General features: G+C 36.0%; 2 protein-coding genes across 3 annotated transcripts; both read right to left on the bottom strand.

Moving 5' to 3' along the window:
- Positions 1-7743: 7743 nt before the first annotated feature.
- On the bottom strand, positions 7744-8223 carry LOC140878074 (uncharacterized). Its single transcript, XM_073281676.1, has one exon. It carries the CDS (start codon positions 8221-8223, stop codon positions 7744-7746), a length of 480 nt encoding a protein of 159 aa, XP_073137777.1.
- An 11076-nt stretch (positions 8224-19299) lies between these two features.
- LOC140883131 (small ribosomal subunit protein uS10y-like) lies at positions 19300-21369 on the bottom strand. 2 transcript variants are annotated; one of them, XM_073289479.1, is made up of 4 exons: positions 21245-21316; positions 21011-21160; positions 20408-20521; positions 19300-19650 (listed from the first exon to the last, which is right to left on the bottom strand). In XM_073289479.1, the coding sequence occupies exons 2-4, from the start codon at positions 21120-21122 to the stop codon at positions 19508-19510; spliced, it is 369 nt and encodes a 122-aa protein (XP_073145580.1). In that variant the 5' UTR covers positions 21123-21160; positions 21245-21316; the 3' UTR covers positions 19300-19507. The 2 variants fall into 2 exon arrangements, with proteins under 2 accessions (XP_073145580.1, XP_073145579.1); XM_073289478.1 differs by having other exon boundaries at positions 19302-19650; positions 21011-21156; positions 21245-21369.
- Between the last annotated feature and the right edge of the window lie 1652 nt (positions 21370-23021).

The following is a 23021-nucleotide window of genomic DNA, read 5'->3' as shown; positions in this document are numbered from 1 at the left end:
GATTCGAACATGTATCGCGCGAAAATTAAAAGGCCCTCAGCCATCAGAATAGACATTGACATTGTGATACGCTGGGGACCAAATTATATATATACACATTAAATAAAATATATATCCTATACACTAATAAATTTTTTTAAAAAAGACATACATTTTTACAAATATAAAATCAACCAACCAATCATATAATTATTTTTTAATTCAGCATAATTATTCAAAAAAAAAAAAACAGCATAATTTGTTCCATTTTCTCAACTGTAAACGTAACTATTAGTATATGGTATTTTATTTCTTTTGAAGTTTTTACGTTTAGTTAGAGGGATATTTTTTTTTTTCTCGCATTAAAATTAATTTAATTAAATATATATCAAATAGTGTTGGCCAATGGCCACTAGGGAGTCAAACTGTATCCACATGCAAATATATATTAAGGAACTATTTTAATACGCAATGGATCCTAAGATCCTATCACTGCAATTTTTAATATATGTTTAGTAAAATTAAACAAGTTAAATAACACATACAACTAGGATGACAGCTAATATTATATAAATTTGTATTTCGCATTGATTATTATAATCACATAAATTAATGTTGACTAAAATCTAGACAGGATCATTAAAATTATGGTTAACGAAAAAATCTAGTTTTGGTACGAGTCAGAGATTTATTGGCTCATTCGAAAATTAAATCGAGAGATGTGCAAGAGCAGCAAAGACCTGAAGGAGAGAGCAACATGACCAACCCCCAGAGCATATCCCCACAATATTTTAGCAGGGAATATGCTCCACACGAGAAACAAATTCGCAACACTTGAAAATCTCTTCTCACGTCACCTCAGGTCTTACCAACCCGCCTATGCCCTGTAAGCGAAAAAAGCTACATATTGATCTTGCATCGACCTGTCAACGTACACTCACGTAATATAGTGACATGCACAAAGATAAGAGTTCGGATTCACGTCAAAACTAAAAAATATATAAAATATTTTTAATAATGGAAAAAATCTAAATCCACCATAAAAATTTAGGTGACAGCCCAAGCAAAGTAAGTATTCAACTGGTGCAGGAGATGCTACACGTGATTTAGTGTAACAATCTTTCTTTTTTAAAAAAAGGGTATCCATTCCACCAATTTGATCAAATTCACCAATTAATTTGACAATTTCATGTGTTCTAATTATTAACAACTAATATAACATAATAACATTGATAATAATATATATCAACACACATAACTTTGACAATAATAACAAATTTCAGTTTAACAAGTTACTCAATGTATATATAGTATTTCATGGGTTATTTGTTAGAAACACAAATAAATATTTCTATTTAGTAATTATATGAATTATCAAATACAAAATACAAAAGAATACTATCATTTATGATCTTTAACTAAAATCAGCCCTTTTATTTTATATATCTATTATATTTATCAATTTTTTTCTTCTTAGAAGCATATATCGATCTCATATACCACTATGTGTTAATTATTTATTATTTTTTATCTAGTGCAGTTGCTCAATAAAAAATATTTTTGTAACTCTAAAAACCATTTATCCGTATGAAACCGTCAGTCGAAACCAATTAAAACCACACGTTAAATTTTTTTTTTTTTGAAACCGCAATTTATAAAATTCTTTTTAACCAAACCGATATGACAATTCGGTCTCATTCATATATAAAAACCGATCAAATCGCGCGATGATCATTACTCTTATCTTAGTTATCTAATATCACTACACTTCAATGGTTTCGAGGGTGCGTTTTCTTTCAATTAATGATCTTTAAACTATAACTATAAACACATAAAAGTCAAATAATGACAGGGTGTAATCATGTGTACGTTACATATATATATTAAAATTATTTTGTTCCATTTTTTAATACCAATTTGTCGGCTCAAATCACGTAATGCTTTCTCGTTGTTAGGTTCACAACACCTCTTTTAAAGTGCTCTATTTTCGACTTTTAGTATCAAACTATGGGGAGGGGACCCATCATGCCATCGTTTATCATCACATAACGGGACTCTATATAAAATAAAATTTGCATTTATGCTTGGAACCGATGAGATAATTGTTATAATTGAATTTCGAGTAGAAACATTTTCTAAAACTATAGATGTTTGTGTTAGCTGAAATTTGTTATTGATATAATTATAAATATACATTATAAAATAACTAAAATAAGTGGTGTGGTTGATGCCGTTTTACAAAACAAATGGCACTGCGTCAAATATTAATACGGGGAGGTCCAAGATTTATTTTTTAATAACGGTTTTTTTCAATAAATTATAAATATAAGTGCAGTCTAATTCGATTCGAGCAGTTTTTAAAAATTCTGATCACCTTGATATAAAGACATTTTTTTGTACTAGCATTTTATTCTGTTATCATTATATTTATAATTACATAACGAGTTTTGTATGATGATCACCTCATCGTCCACCCACCATGCTCAATATTGAAGTGACACTCACACACCCACATATATACCCACCTTGCAGTCATGCTCATTATTGAAGTGACACTCACACACACATATATAATAAGAATATAATCCAAAATCACTGGAAAAACTAAAATTATTAATTCCTACCGGCTACCTTTATCCATCAATTATCTTGGCTGATGATTTTGATTTTTGAAGGAGTCGATGCGTGATGACTGATGATACTGCCAAACGGCTAGTTAAACAATAAATAAGATATTCTTTCTTCTTCTTCCTTTTTTTTTTCCCCAAAGCTAAATAAGATATTCTATTTAAAACCTCGGATCTTGTTTCCAAGGATGACATCGAAAAATAAACAAAGCCAGAAATTCATTTATATATTATTACTTAATATTCAATCTCTGAATCATTGATCGTTTCTGGCTTCAGCTGATAGTAGTTGAACGGAAACATATGATAAGTCTTTTTTTTTTGGAAGGTGAAACATATGATAAGTTGAGTTGGTCATATATACAAAAATGTTGATATTTGTAAATTAATTGAGTGTTTGACTCGTGATCGTCTATTTGATTTTCTCTGTCAACATGTTTTCTGGCAAGCTTGTTGCATAGAGTTTGTAACGGTTTATCTAGGCTCTTACTTAACAGGAGGTGGAGTCAGAATCTTTATTCAGTATAGACAAAAATATAATGAATATGAATGATGAGAATAATGTGTCCACAACCAGAAGAATATGCCCTAATATTCGAATACAAACTACAACAATCAAAACAAATGAGAAAATATATACTCTGCATTCAAAAAAGAAACATGAGTTGAATCCCAAAAAAAAAACACAAATTTTGAAAAACAGTTGTGATGATGTCGGAATTTTACCTCGGGTTCGGTCTGGTAGAATGGATCCCCCAATTTCTTTATGGAGCAGGTCGGGTCGTGTACCACCAAGTTCTGCACAAGCAACAACTAGGTCAAGGGGCGCCGAAAGTGTTTTCGGCGTGACCTCTCCGATGCCTAAGTCAGTGTCTTGAAGGCAGAGGGTATGATTAATACGAAAACTGAGAGATATGAATGTGTGAATAATGAGTAGTGAATAATGAATAATACCTGTATTTATAGTAAAAATAGAATAAGTTATCTAATCGAATTATAACATGTTAGGGAGTAGGACTCCTCACTCATTGGTCCCTTTGTAAGCTTATCTCTATTTCATAAATATTTGATAAGATCTAAGCTTATCTCGTATATATCAAAATCCCACTTGAATTAGAAAAAGATTGTACATGGCCCATTAAAACATAACTTAGCTCGGCCCATTATGACCAGCCCAGGCCATGACAAAGCCCAACATAGCTTTGGACTGGACTGGACCCTACAACCCTGGGCTATGCTAGGTAAACCCATTATAAACGGGCTCGGGTGGAAATATTTTATCGGGGTAACAATAGTACCTCCCTAACTGGTCTAAAAGAAGAATGAGTTTAGACCAATTACTCAGTCCTGACCCTGTTCTATACAGGCTTTGTACAGACAGCCCAGAATTGAATCCACGAGATGTGTTTCTTTGAACGGTCCAGATCAAGATCCGCGTGATGTGCTTTTAATGGACGGCTCAGATGTCTTAGGACGGTTCATCTCCCGAAGCCTTAGTGGCTCTGACCTGTCCAGTCTCGAACCATAGATCAAGAAGCTAATCGACGGCTTAGATCATCTCATCTCCTCTATAAATAGGTCAGTAAAAATTTTGTTTTTTACTTTTCACTTTTGTACTGTCACGCTTCCAAAATTTCAAGAGCTCCCCCGACCCGGACTACTTGCTCCCGACCTGCTCATTTACTTACCAAGCTTCAACTGTTCCACCTGTAAGTCTTCCTTTCACTAGGTTAGTTAACATGTCTTCCCCAGATGAGACCTCTATTAGAGAAATAGTAGAATTTGCTGAAGCACCCAGCTCTCCCCTTAACAACCCCGAGTCCTCCGACTCGGATAATCCAAGCTCAGACCTGGATTTGTCTGAGACTCGTATAGAAAAATTAAAGCGATTGCACAAACTCAGGTCGGATGAAGCCCGATTATCTGCCAAAGGGAAACAATGGTATGAAGTCCTGGCCTCCCATCTAAGTCCAGACCTAGGTTCCCTCATTAGGGAGAAATCGGGAATGCCCGATACCTATGATCTTATAATCCCGGGCCGTAAAGACCGGGCTCACAGACCCCCTCCTAATTTCTTGAGCTTCAGCCTAGATCAAATCAAGATGGGTTTAAGATTTCCAGTCCCGAACTTCATTTCCTACTTATGTCAATACTTTTGTGTGTGCCCGAGTCAATTATCCCCGAACTCTTTTAGTTCAATTCTATCATTAGGTGTACTTTTCTGTTTCTTCCGAATTCCCTTAGACATAGGAAATTTCATTTACTTCTTGCAAATTAAGAAAACCGCCCCGGGCCGCTTCTATATTTCCATGCGACCCGAATACCCCTTTTTGAAGGGTAAGCCTAGCTCCCACAAAGGCTGGACAAACAGATACTTTTTTGTCAACCCCAACCAGCCATGGGAATGCCGGTCTAATTGGGCTATGAACTTTACCAGTCCTGAACTGCCAGCTTTACCTACTCACAACTTTACCAATTTTATCAATACCATGTCTGCGCAAACTTTTGATATTGAGAGCCTGATTGAGGAGGATCTGCTCTGTCATTATGGCTTCAGTGGGAAGGGAGTAGAGATCCAAGGGGATGTAGGTAGTACCCCTGTACCCGTGCTATCCTTATCTTAGACTGATTCCCCTTATGCCTTTGATTTATCGTATTTTTATATATGTATACATTTTTTATTTTTAGACGATAGGATCAAATCTGCCGCTATGCCTGCCAACTTCAGAGCTGCACTGAAGAACCTGAAGAGGAAGAAAACAGAGGACAGTGAGGCCAGAACTCATCCCGAACCTCCTCCCCCTGAACAGTCAAAAAAGAAAGCTTCCAAAACCAAGGAAAAGCCCAGCGCCAATCTTCCCGAGCTTGAGCAGCCGTCCATTGTTTCCTCGTCCCGAGCCCGTGGCAAAGAACCCATAATAGAGTTCGGGTCCCTACCTGACGCTGAACCTCAGGGAATGCCAGATCAGCCCGGGGTCCCAGAGATGTCATTTTTCTCGAAGCCCGACCCCCAAGGGTGCCTAGGCATAATGCAGAACCTGATTTCTCGTTCTGATTTAAAAATCCTTCAAGGAGTGCCTACCTTGGAGGCTGAACAGAACTTCGCTCTTGCATCCCTGCAGGTATATTGCATTTTTCGATCTTACCTTGTATACGGAGCTGTCATGTACCGAGCTGGGTTTTAACCTTCATGTTTTCACAGGCTCTAGCTTGGGGAGGGGAGATCACCAGCTGAGCTTTCAAAGACCGGGAGGAACACAACCTGAACCAGGAGGCCTTCATTGCTCGGATTTCTGAGCTCACACGAAAAACCCGGGAAATGAAGGCTGATCATGATGAAAAGGTGACCGAGATGAGGGTGGAGATTGAATCCATACGGGATGCTCTGGAGGCTGCTCATAAAAAGACTGCCGAGCTGGAAGTGGACAAGATTGAACTAAAGAACCAAGTACGGGCCCTGACTCGGAAACTTGAGGCTGCGAAGGAGGTTGGGAAAAGAGAATTCTTGAATTCCGCTGATTTTGCTAACGCCGTAGCTGAGAAGGCAGCTACTTTTTTTGACGAGGGATTTAAGGGGTGCTTAGCCCAGTTCAGGGCTAATGGGTATTGACCGAGCACCCCGCCCTTTTCCTGGACTGTTCCAAGGCCCTAGATGACATGCCTGATGAGGACTCCGAGGAGGCCGGGCCGGAGATAACAACAAGTCCCGGCCAGAACTCAAGGCCACAGGATGCCCCCACCCCTTGATTATTTCTTCTTCATGCTCTGAATTGTTTAAAAACATGATATGAATGATACCCTGCGTGGTCATCGATTTTTGTTATTGCCCAGGTCGGGCTGATATATTGTTGCTATGAATGAACGTTTATTTCTTATTCTATTTTTAGTTCGGGTTTCTTTAAAAAATGCGAGAAATTTTACCAATTCCGACTGTTTTAAGGCCCCGATCTGCGTGTGCCCGGACTGTTTTAATAACTGAAACCAAACTTATCATGCAAGTTTATAAGGTCCCGACCTATATGTACCCGGACTGGTTTAATAACTGACCAAACTTTTATCATGCAAGTTTATAAGGTCCCGACCTATATGTTCCCGGACTGGTTTAATAACTGAAGCCAGACTTATGAGTTTTATAAAGCCCGACCTATATGTGCCCGAACTGACTTAATAACGGAACAAACATGCAAGTTTATAAAGTCCCGACTTATATATGCCCGAACTGACTTAATAACTGAGCAAACTTATGCAAGTTTATGAAGTCCCGACCTATATATGCCCGAACTGACTTAATTACGGCAGGGCGATAATGCATTTGTTCAACCTTAATTCAGCCCCTGAGATCGATCCATATTTAAACTTTTAAGTTCTAAGTACCCTTAATGGAAATTGTTTTAATGCTAGACCTGCTTACTACCGAAGTAGTTGATGTGCTGGACCTGCTCAGCTATTAGGCTCTAATACTAATATGGGTTTTAAGTGCCAGACCTGCCTGGGCTTTGAGACCACTGATGTGGATTTTGAGTGCCAGACCTGCCTGGGCTTTGAGACCACTGATGTGGATTTTAAGTGCCAGACCTGCCTGGGCTTTGAGACCACTGATGTGGATTTTGAGTGCCAGACCTGCCTGGGCTTTTGAGACCACTGATGTGGATTTTGAGTGTCAGACCTGCCTGGGCTTTTGAGACCACTGATGTGGATTTTGAGTGCCAGACCTGCCTGGGCTTTGAGACCACTGATGTGGATTTTGAGTGCCAGACCTGCCTGGGCTTTGAGACCACTGATGTGGATTTTGAGTGCCAGACCTGCCTGGGCTTTGCAAGGTATGTTTCTCAAAAAATTGTTTTATAAAAACAGACCAAAACTTTTCAGCGCCATATTTCCAAAATAAAATTGACACTAGACAGGAATGATCCTAATGTAAACAAGAAAACTTCAAAAATATAAATAACTGGTTAAGTGCCAGTTTAGTGAAAAATAGATAACATGATGAGGCCCGAACTGAGCTGTTAGGGATAATATTTTTTCAAGTGCTGAGCGTTCCATGGCCTTTTTCCCTTTTTACCTTGAGCATCTTCCAAGTAATATGCGGCTACTCCGGCTTTTCCTATCACTTTGAATGGGCCTTCATACTTGACTTCTAAAAGAAACCAGCAAGAAGAGCTTTGCGAGCTAGGGCAAGACTGCCCAGGTGACTTCCGCAAGACCCTTCATGAATTTCTCGTAATACGTAATTTGCCTCGTCAGGGCCTAAACACTTTAACAAGGGCTGAGAGAAAGATCTCTTGAACAAAATTTGATCGATCATGACGAAGCGAAGTGCCCTTCTTTTTACTTCCTTGGCCTTTTTGTTATCATTTGGTAATTCCTTCTTAGTCAGATATGTGTGTATGTCATATCTCCAATCCCCTTCTGGTACTTGAGTTAGCATATCATCAAGAGTTTCCAACTGAGACACAAGTTCCCGACCTGCAACAATGGGATCAGGCCGATCATTCAATGCACTAGCTAGGCGAGCCAAATGGTCGGCCTTGATGTTCTCAGCTCGGGAGATGAGCTCTAAATTCAGCTCGGTGAATCCTTCCTTAGCTGTGTCTAATGCCTTAGCATATTTCCTCATTTTATCATCTTTGATCTCAAACTTTCCGTTACTCTGCTAAATAGCTAGTTGGGAATCGGAATATAGAGTAGCCCGGGAGATACCCAAATTTCGTGCTGCCTTAAGTCCGAGTAGCAATGCCTCATATTCTGCTTCATTGTTAGAGGCTCTGAAGTCCAATCTGATTGATATATTAGTTTCTTCACCCCAAGGTGAGATGATCACGATTCCAGCTCCGCTCCCTGACTGACATGATGACCCATCTACAAAAATCTTCCATAGCTCTTCTTGTTCTAGCTGGACTGTCTCTGCCAAGAAGTCAGCCAGGGCTTGAGCTTTTATAGTTGTTCGAGGTTCAAACTTGAGATCGTACTCACTCAATTCTGTGATCCATCTGACCAGTCTACCTGATGCATCTGGATTAGTTGCAATTTTTCCCAGGACGCTATTGGTGAGCACGGTGATGGGATGTGACAGGAAGTAAGGCCGTAATTTTCTTGCAGTGATTACCAGAGCTAAGGCAAGTTTTTCTTGGGTTAAATAATTGAGCTCGGCTCCCTTCAAGACATGACTCACAAAATAAACAGGCTGATGATTTGCCCCGTCCTTCCTGACCAGGACTGAACTGGCTGCTTGGGGTGTGACTGCCAGATATAAGAACAACTCTTCCCCTGGAATAGGCTTATTTAGCACGGGCAATTGTTTTAAATAGGTCTTCAAATCCTGGAAGGCCTTCTCACTTTCCTCATTTCATTCGAAATTTTTGGTCTTTCGCAGTGCCTTGAAGAAAGATAAACTTTTATCTGCAGATCTGCTTATAAACCGGGCTAATGCGGTAATTCTTCCTGTCAGCCTTTGTACTTCCTGTACACTTGCTAGGGTTTATCTTCAATTGATAATTTTTCAATGTCTGGAATGTTTGAGCCAGGTCGGTGATGAACTGGTCTGCAGTTTGGGTTTTGATCAGGATATCATCAACGTATACCTCAATGTTTTTTCCAATTTGTTGCTCGAACACTTTGTCCATTAGTCTCTGATATGTTGCCCCGGCATTTTTGAGTCCAAACGGCATGACCACATAGCAATAAGTTCCAGTTGATGTGACAAAACTCACTTTGTCTTTGTCCTCTTTTGCCAAGGGAATTTGGTGATATTCCTGATAAGCATCCAAGAAACTGAGTAATTCATGCCCTGCAGTCGAATCAACCAGCTGATCGATTCTAGGTAGGGGGTAACAATCTTTAGGGCATGCTTTATTCAAATCTCGAAAATCTACACACATGCGCCATTTTCCCGTAGACTTTGGAACTAGGACTATGTTGGACAACCAGGTCGGGAAGTGGATTTCTTCAATGTGCCCCGCCTTGAGTAACTCGTCCACCTGCTCCTTTATTACTGCATCCTTTTCAGGACCGAAGTGTCGTTTTTTTTGAATAATAGGGCGATAACCTTTTATCACATTGAGCTTGTGTTCTGATATTTCCCGATGGACCCCTACCAGGTCTGAAACTGACCATGCAAAGACGTCTTTATTTTTTTGCAAGCATTCCAGCAGCGTTCGCTTCAACTCTGTTTCCAGGGTTCGAGCAATTTTTACTACCCCGAAAGGAGGGGAGATTATTACTTCTTCAGTTTCTTCTTCAGTGGTGACAGATGTGTCTTCTATCAAGTTGATTTTTTCCATGCCAGAAATTCCATGTCGGTCGACGTTATCAGTCCTGGCTACTTTTTGCTCTATTCTGACCTCCTCCACATAACACTTGCGCGAAATAACTTGATCACCTTGCACCTCCCCAACCTCATTACCCACTGGGAATTTCATTTTCTGATGCAGAGCTGATGCCACAGCCATGAAAGTGGTCATGGCAGGTCTGCCTAGTATAGCATTATAAGCGGATGGGGCGTCCACTATAATGAAACTTACAATTCGGGTTTTGCGAGTGTTGTTTTTTCCAAGAGTTAAGGGTAGGTGGACTAATCCAACAGGTCGGATGGCATGACCCGTGAAACCAAAGAGTGATGTTACCACAGGCTCCATCTTGTACTGTCCCAAATCCATTTGATTTATTGCTTCTTGGAATAAAACATTGACTGAACTGCCTGAATCCACGAATATCCGAGCTACGTCATAGTTTGCGACTGTGGCCCTTATTACCAGCGCATCGTTATGGTTGCTGGAAACCCCTTTCAAATCTTCTGGACCAAAGGAGAGGGTCGGGCCAGTATGGAAGATTTGATTCCCAATCTCCATATTTATTAATTTTCTTCTGCTAGTTTTCCTAGCTCGATTGGAATCTCCGTCAGTAGGGCCTCCAGAAATCATGTTTATAATTCCTCTAGCAGGCGGAGCTGGTCTTTGATGAGCTCGGTCATCGTCGGGCTGGCCCTGATTCGGGTGATTGAAATCTTCATGGGGAGGAGCAGTCCTGGCTTTTTGCCTCGGTCTTTCTTGCTGTCTCTTGTTCGGGCGATATCCCTCTTGACGGGTCAATATATTTTTTAATTCAGCATGTTGTTGTATTATTCTTTCAATCTCTTGATCTAATTGACGACAGTTCTCAATAATATGCCCATACTCATTATGAAAGTGAAAAGATTTATCTGATTCCCTGTTCCGAGGTCCCTTCTCAGTCCATGGAGGCCTTTGTGTGAGCTTCCGATCATCACAAATTTGGAGGGCTCGGACTTTACTCATGCGCAAGGGAGTAAAAGAGCTGAATTCTCCCAACAGCGTAGGTCGGAATGGTTGTCCCATTCCTGTCCCATTGCTCGGAACCCTATTGCCCTTTGGACTTTTTGGTCGCTCCCTCTTCACAGCTGCTCGCGAGACCTGAATCTCTTCCATGTTGACATATTTCTCAGCTCGGGCAAGTAATTCCTCATACGTCTCCGACGGCCTTTTTATTAAAGATTTAAGAAAATCTTTTGTATCCAGCCCTTGCATGAATGCGCTGATGAGCAGGTCTGGGGTAGCCATGGGTACCTCGAGAGCCAAGGCACTAAACCGTCGAATGTATGCCATCAAATTTTCATGTTCCCGTTGTTTGTGTAACACCCGGTATTTTTGTAAATACGTAAATCCGCATGCATAATTAGGATATTTAATTATTTAAATTTTAGATTTATGGGTTAAATAATTATGTGAATTATTTGTGCATGATTTAATTTATTTTTAAGCATTTAACCCATAATTAGTGATTTTTATGATTTTTAGTATTTTAATTCATTGTTTTGATCGCGTAGACGGGACCGTGGACGGACGAGATGACAACTTTCCACCCAAATTATTTTATGAGTATTTTTAGAGCCCAAAAATATTATTTTGAGATATTATTCCCCAAAAATTATCAGTATTTAATTTTAATTATTTTAGGAGTCCGTTTTTACCCTATTTAAGCCAAAATATGGACTTTTTAATACCTTTAAAATTCCTATTTTTTACTAATTTCGAGATTTAAATTTTACCATCAGTTTTATTATGTTTTTAAGAGTTTTTAAGTTATATTTTACTTATTTTAAATTCCCTTTTTATTCCCTAATTAAATATATATCATATTATATCAATTCCTAAACCTATTCTACACTCTTCCTCACGTAAATCACACACAGCCGCCACCCTCACTTCTCAGCCTCTTCACCATCGGCCATCACCATCCAAGAGCCTTAGCCGTGGGTTTTTCTAGCTCGAAGTCATCCCGTCGTCGCCCCGTCGTCCCGAAGCCCGTCGTGCACGTTTTAGCTCTATCAAATCGGTGTTAAGGCATGATTTTCTTCTCTTTTCAATCCTATATCAGTGTATGTATGTGTGTGGGTGTGTAGTATCGAGACCTATCATTTTTGACAGCAAGTTTTCAAACTCTTTCTCTTATGCACTCGGTTTTGGTTTTGTGATGTTCATGCTCACGTTTTTACTATCCATGGCTTGAAGGGGGCTGCTGGCTAGGTCCTACGGGGTCCCTAGAGTGTCTAGATGGGTCGGCTTTGGCTGGGTTGGGGCTAGGAGTCACGGCCGATCGAGTTTCAGAAGGGAAGCCATGGGCGCGCTGGTTAGGGTTGTCTTGGAAGAGGGTTCGGTGTTGGGGAAGGAGGTAGCATGGGGTTCGGGCCAGGGCATGGTTCGAACCGGCAGGACCCTGGGGAGGTCCTGCCGGTGGGGCTCCGGCCACGGTGGTCGGAGCTGGGCTGCAGCAGGCCGTGAAGGCCTGCTGCTCGTGCGGCCGCGGCAAGGGGGAAGAGGGAGTATTAGGGTTTCGGGTTTTTGGGTTGTTGGTGGGTCCGGGTCGGGTCATGTGGTCCGGGTCGGGTCTAAAATAATATGGGTTAAGTTAGTTGGGTCCGGGTCCGGGTTATTTTAATTGGGCTCGGGTATTTTTATTTTTTTAGGTTTTTAAGTTAATTAGGAGTTAAATGGGCTAATTAAATTCCCAAAAATTTAATTAGTACCATTTAATTTATTTGGGCTCCATTAATTATTTTGGGTTAATTTAATTATTTTTGGGCTTTTATTAATTTTTATTTAAATTTTTAAGTTGGCCAGAAATTTTTATGGGCTTGGGAGCCCATGAAAGTTATTGGGCCTGTTATTGGGCTTTTGGGCCCATTGGGCCAGGTACAGTGTTATTGGGCCTAATTTAGTCTTAATGGGCTTTGGCTGATTTATTGGGCCTAGAAAAGTTGTTAATGGGCTTAAGTACACTAATGGGCCAAGTCTTAAGTTAATGGGCTTGCATGTCTAGGGCCAGCAGTTGAATCAAACCATGAGAAATTGCATGTGTCCTGAGTTTATATTTAATTATTTTATGCATGAAAAGTTATTTGAATATTTATATGATATTAGAAAATAAATTAAATATAAATGAAGGACACACAATTTATTTAAGTACATGCATTCATGAAATCAATTTTTATGCTATGATTGAAGTTCTATGGTTGAGCAAATAAAATATTTTAGGTGAAAATTGAAGTAGTGTGGCCATTTATGTATGGGCAGTTTCTGCCATTTATGTATGGGTGGTTCGCCACCAGCCTCGTACGATGGTTTCTTAGACTGATCAGTCGCACTATAAGTATGGGTCACACTTACGGATAGGACCATTCGATGTTAAGAAAATAAGTGCTCAACAACTCAAGTATGTATGATATTATGTATGTTACGTATAATTCAGTGATTTCTTTAAGCAACATTTATGTTATTATTTTTGAGTCATGCTCATGCATTTATAGGTTAAGTATTATGTATGAAAGTGTATTAAATTATTTTAAACCCTTGGTAGTATGCATGTTGGGCCTCTAGGCTCACTACACTGATATGGTGCAGGTGAGTACGTAGAGGAGCAGGTTACCCCTACCGGTGGTGAGGACGTATGAGCGGAGCTGCAGTGGCCCCGTGACCGTAGTCTGCATCGTGCTAGTGTTCTATGCATGAATATTTTAAACACTATTTTATTTGAAGATTTTATTCCAGTGTTGAGATTTAAGTATTATTTTCACGCAACTTTTTAGTGTATGCACTGTTGATTAAATTGTTTTGAATTATTTTAAGTATTGCATGATTCAGACGTTTTAGTAATTATTTTTATGTTGCATAATTATTTATTAAATTTTAAATCTCTTTTATGGTTGTACATATATGTATATATATATATATATATATATATATATATAAATATTTTACTTAGTATTTATTTTAAAATTAAAAGAAAAAGAAATTTTTTTAAATTTTCCGCATTTTTGAAATTTATAAGTCTAGGATGTTTCAGTTTGATTGCAAAGAGACTGAAAGTAGTGGTAGGATGCTTTTTGCTACTAGCAAAGTGATGCAAAAAGGATTTGCTAAAATCCTTGAATTCCTTGATCTCCCCAGCGCGTAACGTATTGAACTATTGCTGGGCTGGTCCTATGAGAGTAGTAAGGAAAGCCCTACACTTGATCGGATCCGAATTTTTATGCAGCAGAGCTGCATTCTCGAAGCGTGCTAAATGTTCCTCTGGATCGCCTTTACCATCGTACTCCCCGACGTGGGGCAATTTAAATTGTTTGGGAAGGTCAGCGTCCAATATCTCCTGAGTAAAAGGAATGTTTCTGATTGTGGTAGCTAGGTACCCGGCCTGCTTCTTCCTGAGCTGCTCCATTTCTTCCTTCAATTTTTTGATCTCCTCGAGGTGGGCATTATGATCGGGGTGCGGAATATTTGCCTCATCCCTCTCTGCCAAAGCCCTCTGAACAGCCTGAGCTATTAACAACTCTAAATTAGGATGATTTCCATTCTGATCAGCCATCGAAACTCTTTTTCTTCAAATTCCCACAGACGGCGCCAATTGATGATGTCGAAATTTTACCTCGGGTTCGGTCTGGTAGAATGGATCCCCCAATTTCTTTATGGAGCAGGTCGGGTCGGGTACCACCAAGTTCTGCACAAGCAACAACTAGGTCAAGGGGCGCCGAAAGTGTTTTCGGCGTGACCCCTCCGATGCCTAAGTCAGTGTCTTGAAGGCAGAGGGTATGATTAATACGAAAACTGAGAGATATGAATGTGTGAATAATGAGTAGTGAATAATGAATAATACATGTATTTATAGTAAAAATAGAATAAGTTACCTAGTCGAATTATAACATGTTAGGGAGTAGGAGTCCTCACTCATTGGTCCCTTTGTAAGCTTATCTCTATCTCATAAATATTTGATAAGATCTAAGCTTATCTCGTATATATCAAAATCCCATTTGAATTAGAAAAAGATTGTACATGGCCCATTAAAGCATAACCTAGCTCGGCCCATTATGACCAGCCCAGGTCATGACAAAGCCCAACATAGCTTTGGACTGGACTGGACCCTACCACCCTGGGCTATGCTAGGTAAACCCATTATAAACGGGCTCGGGTGGAAATATTTTATCGGGGTAACAAGTTGTATGATCGATGAACAATGAAGAAAAAACGAACTAAAAATTTGGTGAAATTTTGGATTTTTGTAGAGAATATAGATGACAGACAATATGTAATATAAATTTGAATGTTTGATAATATTCAAAGGATATGTCGTTTAGTGACTCGTAAGGAGAGCACAATATACAAGGGTTATAAAATGAAATGTTTTTAAAAACCTGAACAGACCGATCGATTCAACTGTAAACCAGTCACATGTTTAGTTCAGATAATGTTTAAAAATCGTTTGATCGGTTAAACTGTTCAAAACTGGTCAAACCGATGATGAACCGGTCCATACGGTTCTCCTTTTAAAAAAATTATAATTTTTTTTATAATTTGATCTTTTCATAAATTTCTTCCCAGAATTTTTTTTTTAATTTCCTCTATTTAAAATTTAAAACTTTGATTGGTTATATACATACATACATATACACACACACACACACATATATATATATTATATATATACATATATATATATATATATATATGTGTGTGTGTGTGTGTGAGTGTGTGTGTGTGATTATTTGATGGGTAAATTTACTTTAAATCTCTAAACCCAAACTTAAATTTGTTTTCAGTCCATTCAGAAAAATAAAAGTTTAAACTTCATAATCTACACAAAAATGTTTCTTCACTCTCTGGGCCCACATGTCTTTTCGCGGGTGAAATTCGATTCAAATTGAAAATGTGACACTAATATATGATATTCGAGCACTACGTGGTTTAGATCTGGTAAAAAAACAAAAGATTTTGAGTAACAAATGCGTTATCTGATACAAATATATAACTTTTGAGTACTTAAACAAAGATTTTGAGTATAAAATCTGGACATTTTTATTAACATCAACACTTGCAACATATGTTTAAGTACTAAAAAATTATATATTTGTATCAGATATAACGTATTTGGTACTCAAATATTATATATAATTATCATATTTTCAATGTTTTGTATCAATTTTCATCCAAAGAAGACAAATGTGTCATTAAATATCAATACTTGATTACATGCTTGAGTACTCAAAAAATATATATTAGTATCAGATTTGAAATAATTGATACTCAAATATCATGTATGCGTATCATATTTTAAATGTTTTGTACCGACATTTTAATCCGAAAAAAACAAGTGAGTCCAAAAAGTGCAATTTTTTTTTTTTTTTTAGATCAGGGAGTATAAAAGCCTTTCTTTTTTGATAGAAACTGATCACAAACTTGATTACTTGAATATGGGTCTAGGGATTTAAAGTACATTTACCCTTATTTGATTTTGAATTTTTTTGAAAAATATCACTTTAGTAATATTTGATCTTATTTTGATTATTTTTTGTTTCGACTATACATATTTGATGTTTTGATTATACACACACACACATTTAAAGTCTTTAAATTTAAAATATATCAATTACTATATTATATTATCATTTAATATGATATAATAATATTTTGGTCCGACCGTCCAGTTGAATGGTTGGACCAGTCAAACGGCTTTTAAAAATTTACTGATTCGATTGTCGATTCGATTATAGAAATACCGATATAATATTTATCCAGTTACTAGCGGGTAAAAAATTAAAATTTTGAACTTAAACTTCAGATCTAAAAGTTATAAAAATAAATAAATACAAAAATACAAAAACGACGATTCCATATATAAATATCAACCAAATGGTGAAAAAATATGGTGTTTCTATAATTAAATAGCTAATCAAATGACAAAAAGCAGAGGACATACCAATATCAAAATTTTTCTCCCTGCTTAATATATCACTAAATTAAATTATTATAAATTTGATATTAAAATGATGGATCAAGACACTAGAAGGTCTCAAGTTTAATAATATATTATAGATAATATAGATATATTGAGCTTGCCCACACTGAGCATAGGCTAGTTCCACCCATACTAATTAGCGTTCTTTGCATGTTACTACATTAACTAAAAAAATTACCATGTCAGCCAAAATGTAAGAACGAAATAGACTGTGGTCTATTAGAACAATTGCAAATTACATAGAATTAAGATATACAAGAATATGTTGTGCATAGGAAATCAATTTTGTGTAATTTAAAAAATGGGGTAAAATTGAAATTGAACTGACCTTACAGTAAGTTATATAGTGTCCTTAAAATATATTTGTCTCATCAGATAAGTGCTTCGAGTATCAAGATGGACAATTTTTTTTCATGATACAACGATTAAACATGTATTAACTTAGCAAAAATTTATACATTGACGAACTGAAACAATACTTATATTTTTTTCACGAGCTGGTATTAAGGGACAGTGGCGGAGCCATGTTGTTTTTTAAAATTTTGCATATATAAATTTTTAATAATTTTAGATTAATTTGATATTAGTCCGGGTAAATCAATTCAAAATATTAAAAAACTTGAGATTTTTAAATATGAGTCCGAACAGATAAAAATCTTGGTTATGCTAATGCTAAAAGAAAGAAAAAGATAGGAAAAAGGGATCTGTGATGTGTTATGATTGTGGAGGTTGGACAAGCTTATAGAGGAAAGGGGAAATTCTAACCGGTACTACTCGGTCTGTCAGATTTAATGGCCTCGGGCCATTGTGCACATCACATCATGGTAATATGCACAATGCTCCGGCCGTTGGATTGCCCTCCAGGCACTACCCGGAGGGCAGCTAAGAACTTCCCAGGGGAAAGGCCAACCAACCCAACCCATGGTAACTATTGGTTATTTGTTAAATTTTCACGCACTTAAAAATGGAAAGTTCATAATCAAAAAATAAATAAAATGAAAAGTCCAATTAACACACAATCTAATATATTGTACATATAAAAAATCAGCAACAGCGAGTTTTCACGTCATTAAAAAAAATTTAATTCATTGTATATTTTGAAATACACCGTTGTCTATCTACTGATCAGTTTTCATACAAATGCATGCAAAAGTTTTCCACAATTTATATTATCGAGATTCGAGAATGCTATTTTGGATTAAAATATATGAAATGGAAAACATAAAATTTATTTTACGTGAGACTAATTCGTAACCAAAAGCTTAATGTCGCGTTTTTATAAATTCAATAAAATTTCAACAGACCTGAGATTTTAGTCTATGGTTTAGTAGTGATAGATAAATTAATGTTTTAAAGAATAATATTTGTAAATAGTTAAAAGTCATTTGTTTTTTAATCATAACTAGTATTCCTCTCGTATGCTCGTACATTCCGTTTTTTTTAACGAAAATAAAAAATAAATAAATCATACAATTTAAAAATACAAAAAAATATAGCATTTTCCTAAACAAATATTAACAAAACGCAATAGATAAATCAATTTTATAAAGTGAATGACATTTTTGTAAATTAAAAAAAACATCAAAAGACCCAAAGTGAGTGTCATTTTGATAAATAACAAAATATCTAAATATGCAAACGAACCGAACTGTTCGTGAGCTATTCGAAGCTCGATCCGGTAAAAAGCTCGTTTGCTAAGCTTATCGAGCTGAGCTTGATTTTGAGCTCGACAAAATTTCACAAACCGAACTTGAGTTTAAGAATGGTCGACTTGTAAGCTCGCGAACATGTTCTTTAATAGGCTAGAAAACTCGAGCTCGGACTCGAGCTCATACACTTTTCAAATAATTAACTCCAAATGTCAGACTATATTAATAAGCTAAAAATCGTTGATTGAATTTTTTAGAAAAAAAATTAATCGAAATTTTGAAATACAGATGTTACATTATAAATTTTTTTTTGGTAGAATCGAGCTTAAAAGCTTAAACAACTGGCCTTTTTAATTAAAAAAAATTATTTAAAAAAAAAATAATTAACTCCAAATGTCAGACTATATTAAGCTAAAAATTTTTGATTGAATTTTTTAGAAACAATTTAATAGAAATATTGAAATACAGATGTTACATTTTATTTTATTTTTTCAGTAGAATCGAGCTTAAAAGCTTAAACAACTGGCCTTTTTGAATTTCAAAAAAAAATTAATTAACTCCAAATGTCAGACTATATTAAGCTAAAAATCGTTGATTGAATTTTTTAGAAACAATTTAATCGAAATTTTGAAATACAGATGTTACATTTTATTTTTTCAGTAGAATCGAGCTTAAAAGCTTAAACTGGCCTTTTTTAATTTCAAAAAAAATAATTAACTCCAAATGTCAGACTATATTAAGCTAGAAATCGTTGATTGAATTTTTTAGAACCAATTTAATCGAAATTTTGAAATACAGATGTTACATTATAATTTTTTTAGTAGAATCGAGCTTAAAAGCTTAAACAACTGGCCTTTTTTAATTTCAAAAAAAAGGAATATGAAATATGAATTTCAAGATTCTAACATTAAAACTTGCCGTGAGTGCATAAATAAAGCAAGTGTAGAAGGAAGCCTACGAATCAGCAATGGTAACTTCAACCTCTACACCAGGCTCAATAGTGATTGAAGTTATCTGCTTAACGACATCTGGGGAGCTGAAAAGGTCAATCACGCGCTTGTGAACTCGGAGCTCAAACCGATCCCATGTATTAGTACCTAAGGCACAAAATAAACACAAGAAGATTCATTTGTTCTGACCAGGAACAATAATATCAACTGTATTAACTTAACTCCCCCTGATCTATCTTAACATGTGAAGATTTATCTCTCTTTCGGAAATGTATTTTACAGAAGGAAAGTTTGAATCAGTTGAGCAGAACTTCAACCCTCTATCATGTATATGCACAGATAATGCAATCAACAATCACCTCCTAGATAGCAACTAAATTGTAATATCGAGGAGATTAAGGACATAAAACTTTCACTGACATTTGACCATTCACTTTGTAAAAAAAATCGACTTTTCAACATTTTGACAACAGTTCGATATGTTCAAATTTCGATACCAGAAAGTTGTGTGGCCAAACAGCGTGAGAAACAAAAGGCAAGAATCAAACATGCACTCAAAAAGTCACACATATTCAACCGTTGAGACTCCACACCTAGATAGAAAATATTTAGGAACAGAAATAAAAAAAAAGGGAAACAATATTTATAATTTCAAAAATTGGAATTCAATAAGCATACAAAAGTAACTTGCTTCTCTTTAGCCACGAATACCCTAATCTCTCCATATTCCATAAGCTCATTCAAATCATTTACAATTTGATCAAACTACAACTTTACAAGAAATACTAACTTACAATGCAGCATTCACACGGTAAGCTAAACCATGTATACATAGAAAACTTGCGTCAATTTCATAAACGAGCATGAAACTAAAAAAGCTCTAGTATTTATTTAAACAAGATACCTTCACCACATGGTGACTTCCTAGTGGTGATGTGAAGAACCTTAGTAGGAAATCTCACGGGTCCCTTGACCCTTAGCTTTTTGTCCCTAGCACCACGTACAAGATCAGCACATACTGTCAAGTGATATCAAGTTAACAAAGACCGGACAGAAACTGAACAATAAATAAGGACAAAGCATGACAATCTACCCATCTTCTCAAACATAATTCTCATCAAGTATGGTCTGATGACTTCTAAATGGGAGCTTAGTTTATTTAAGGCTACAAACATGCACATTTGGTACAATTGCTTATCAATTTTTCGTTTTCTTTAATTTGAAGGGATGCCCCTGATGTTCATAAGCCATCCAATTACACGAAATATAGATATATGATCAGGAAAAAAAACACAAAATTGTTTGTCAAAGAAAGAGGAAATGACGACCATCTTAATACCTTATACAGCACGCATGTTTAACATGAACTTTGAAATGCAAACCATTTGAATTATCATCTGATTAACAGAATAAGATGCAAATGTTTTCTAAAATACCCAAACTTGATAAAACATGATGGCAGAAAGGAACTCCATGAAGGCTAAATGAAAAAAAAAAAAAAACACACCTTTCTCGAGGTTTTTAACGTTCTTCGAAGAGAGAGTGATACGGATCTTATGAATTTGCTCCAGAGGCTCTTCCAGCCCAGGCTTCGTCGGCTTCATTGCTTCAAACGCCATGATTTTCCTCGGATATTAGTCTGCTTCCAGTGATCTTTCTCTCGTCAAAAAAATTTCAGAAAAAGGATCAGTATAATCGAAACTATCTACACCGATTGAATTAATTCATGTTCGAATGCTACCGGAATCGGAGATATCGCCGGAGAAGATGAAATTGAGAGATTCTACGAGTTCCCCCTCAGGCCTCAGCAGAGTTAAAATAATAAGCATGGACAGGAAAACCAAAACCCTAGATTAAATGGGTAACCTGAAACATGCCCAATTACAATGGGCTCACAGCCCAGAGTCTTACTCCAATAATAATTATTTGTCTATATCTTTTGAATTGTTATTATTGATCTAATTATTGGAAATATATTAATAAAAATCAATGTTTTTAACCACTGGTACGAATAAAAATGAAATAAGCCCCAATTTGATCTTAAATAATTTAAAATAAAATATTAGGACCAATCACATGATGAATCCATATGCAAGTCTGATTTTATGGTCATCAATTAATTAATAATAAGTCAATGAAAATTAATAAACTCCAATTTTATTTTAAATAATTATTAATAATATAAAAAATAGGAAAAATCACATGATGAATCTATATCATAAGTTTGATTTTAAATTTAATCGTTATAATTGTTTTTCTAATTTTTTTAATTGACTTACTGTAATGAAAAACAATTTACATGTCACAACTCACAAGTAGTTCAGTTAATCAATTAACTATTTTATATACTATATTTTAATAAGCTAGTAAGATGATCAAATAATGTTTTAAAAATTCTCCAAAAATTAAGATTATATTCTTCATTCGTTATCTATATGTTCCTGTTGTTTTTAAATTCTTTAGAATAATTTTCGCAGAAAAATATATATAAAGAAAACATAATTATAAAGACTTGAAATACCAACTAAGCAAGAGTTAAGATTATATCTAGCCACTCCTTACCAAAATGTGTGTGTTTTTCCATTGCATCTTTTTGTTGGGTGTCTGAACATTTTCTTAATTCTCATTAATAAAGATTACAAGTTTCCTGTCCAAAAAAAAAATCTAACCCTGGAGATGATTATTTTAATTTTTTGGGATATATTTGATTTGGTGAAGGATTTGAATAATTAAATTTAAATTACATTCATCTCAGACATATTTAAAGTTGATCACAATGACAATTTATCCATAACAAATTGAAGAATTTGAAATCATCGTATCGAGGATCCAAACACAACCACGGTAATTTAATTGTAGGATCTTTGATGTTACATTCTTATGTTCAAAGAAATAAAAGCATAACCTAGAGAATCAGAAATGATGGTAATTTTTTTGAAATAACATAATCGGGACGGATGAAGTATTTGACGTAAATTTTGTTGAGAAAATTAATCACGCAATGAATTTTGCAAATGTATCAACTATCAAAGGAGTGTTTTACCACCACCGTAAATATGATTCTTAACTTTTTGTTAAATAAAAATGATGTTTTTTAAACTTATCTTAATTTAATTAAAATCCAAACTAAAGAAATGTTAATTATTCTTCTAAGAAAAAGATTTTGGTAAATTTTCAGACACTATTCCCTTCTAATTATCAATTTTCCACTTTTCCCCCAAAACTTCCCACATCCGATTTTCCCCACTAATTCATAATAATCTATAAATCAACCACTCCTACAATTTACCAAAACAAACTCTTTTTACAAAGACTTCCTAATCTTTTATAAAATAAAAAAAATCAACTAATCAAATGCATGTTTCAGATTTGAATATTTAAATGGTGCAAAATGCAAAAGATAAAGTTTTACGATGATATTATACACATCTAATCTAATAAGGTAGAGTACCCGCTTGATCTAATCTAATAATGAAAAAGTATAAACACCACAATGTCATCTGTTGACAGTTTTCCTG

This window comes from Henckelia pumila, chromosome 2 (assembly GCF_033568475.1).
Source record: "Henckelia pumila isolate YLH828 chromosome 2, ASM3356847v2, whole genome shotgun sequence".
NCBI classification, from domain to species: Eukaryota; Viridiplantae; Streptophyta; class Magnoliopsida; order Lamiales; family Gesneriaceae; genus Henckelia; species Henckelia pumila.
The sequence above is the reverse complement of the archived record's forward strand: the minus strand, read 5'-3'. Positions and strand labels throughout refer to the sequence as shown.

Bases quoted from the DNA above. Each gene is read 5' to 3' on its own strand.
- LOC140878074 (XM_073281676.1), bottom strand. From the start codon at position 8,223: ATGAGGAAATATGCTAAGGCATTAGACACAGCTAAGGAAGGATTCACC.
- LOC140883131 (XM_073289478.1), bottom strand. From the start codon at position 21,122: ATGGCGTTTGAAGCAATGAAGCCGACGAAGCCTGGGCTGGAAGAGCCT. The intron at 20,522-21,010 runs GTGTGTTTTTTT...ATCACTTGACAG, and splicing joins CGTTAAAAACCTCGAGAAAG to TATGTGCTGATCTTGTACGT. The intron at 19,651-20,407 runs GTATCTTGTTTA...TTTGTGCCTTAG, and splicing joins GAAGTCACCATGTGGTGAAG to GTACTAATACATGGGATCGG.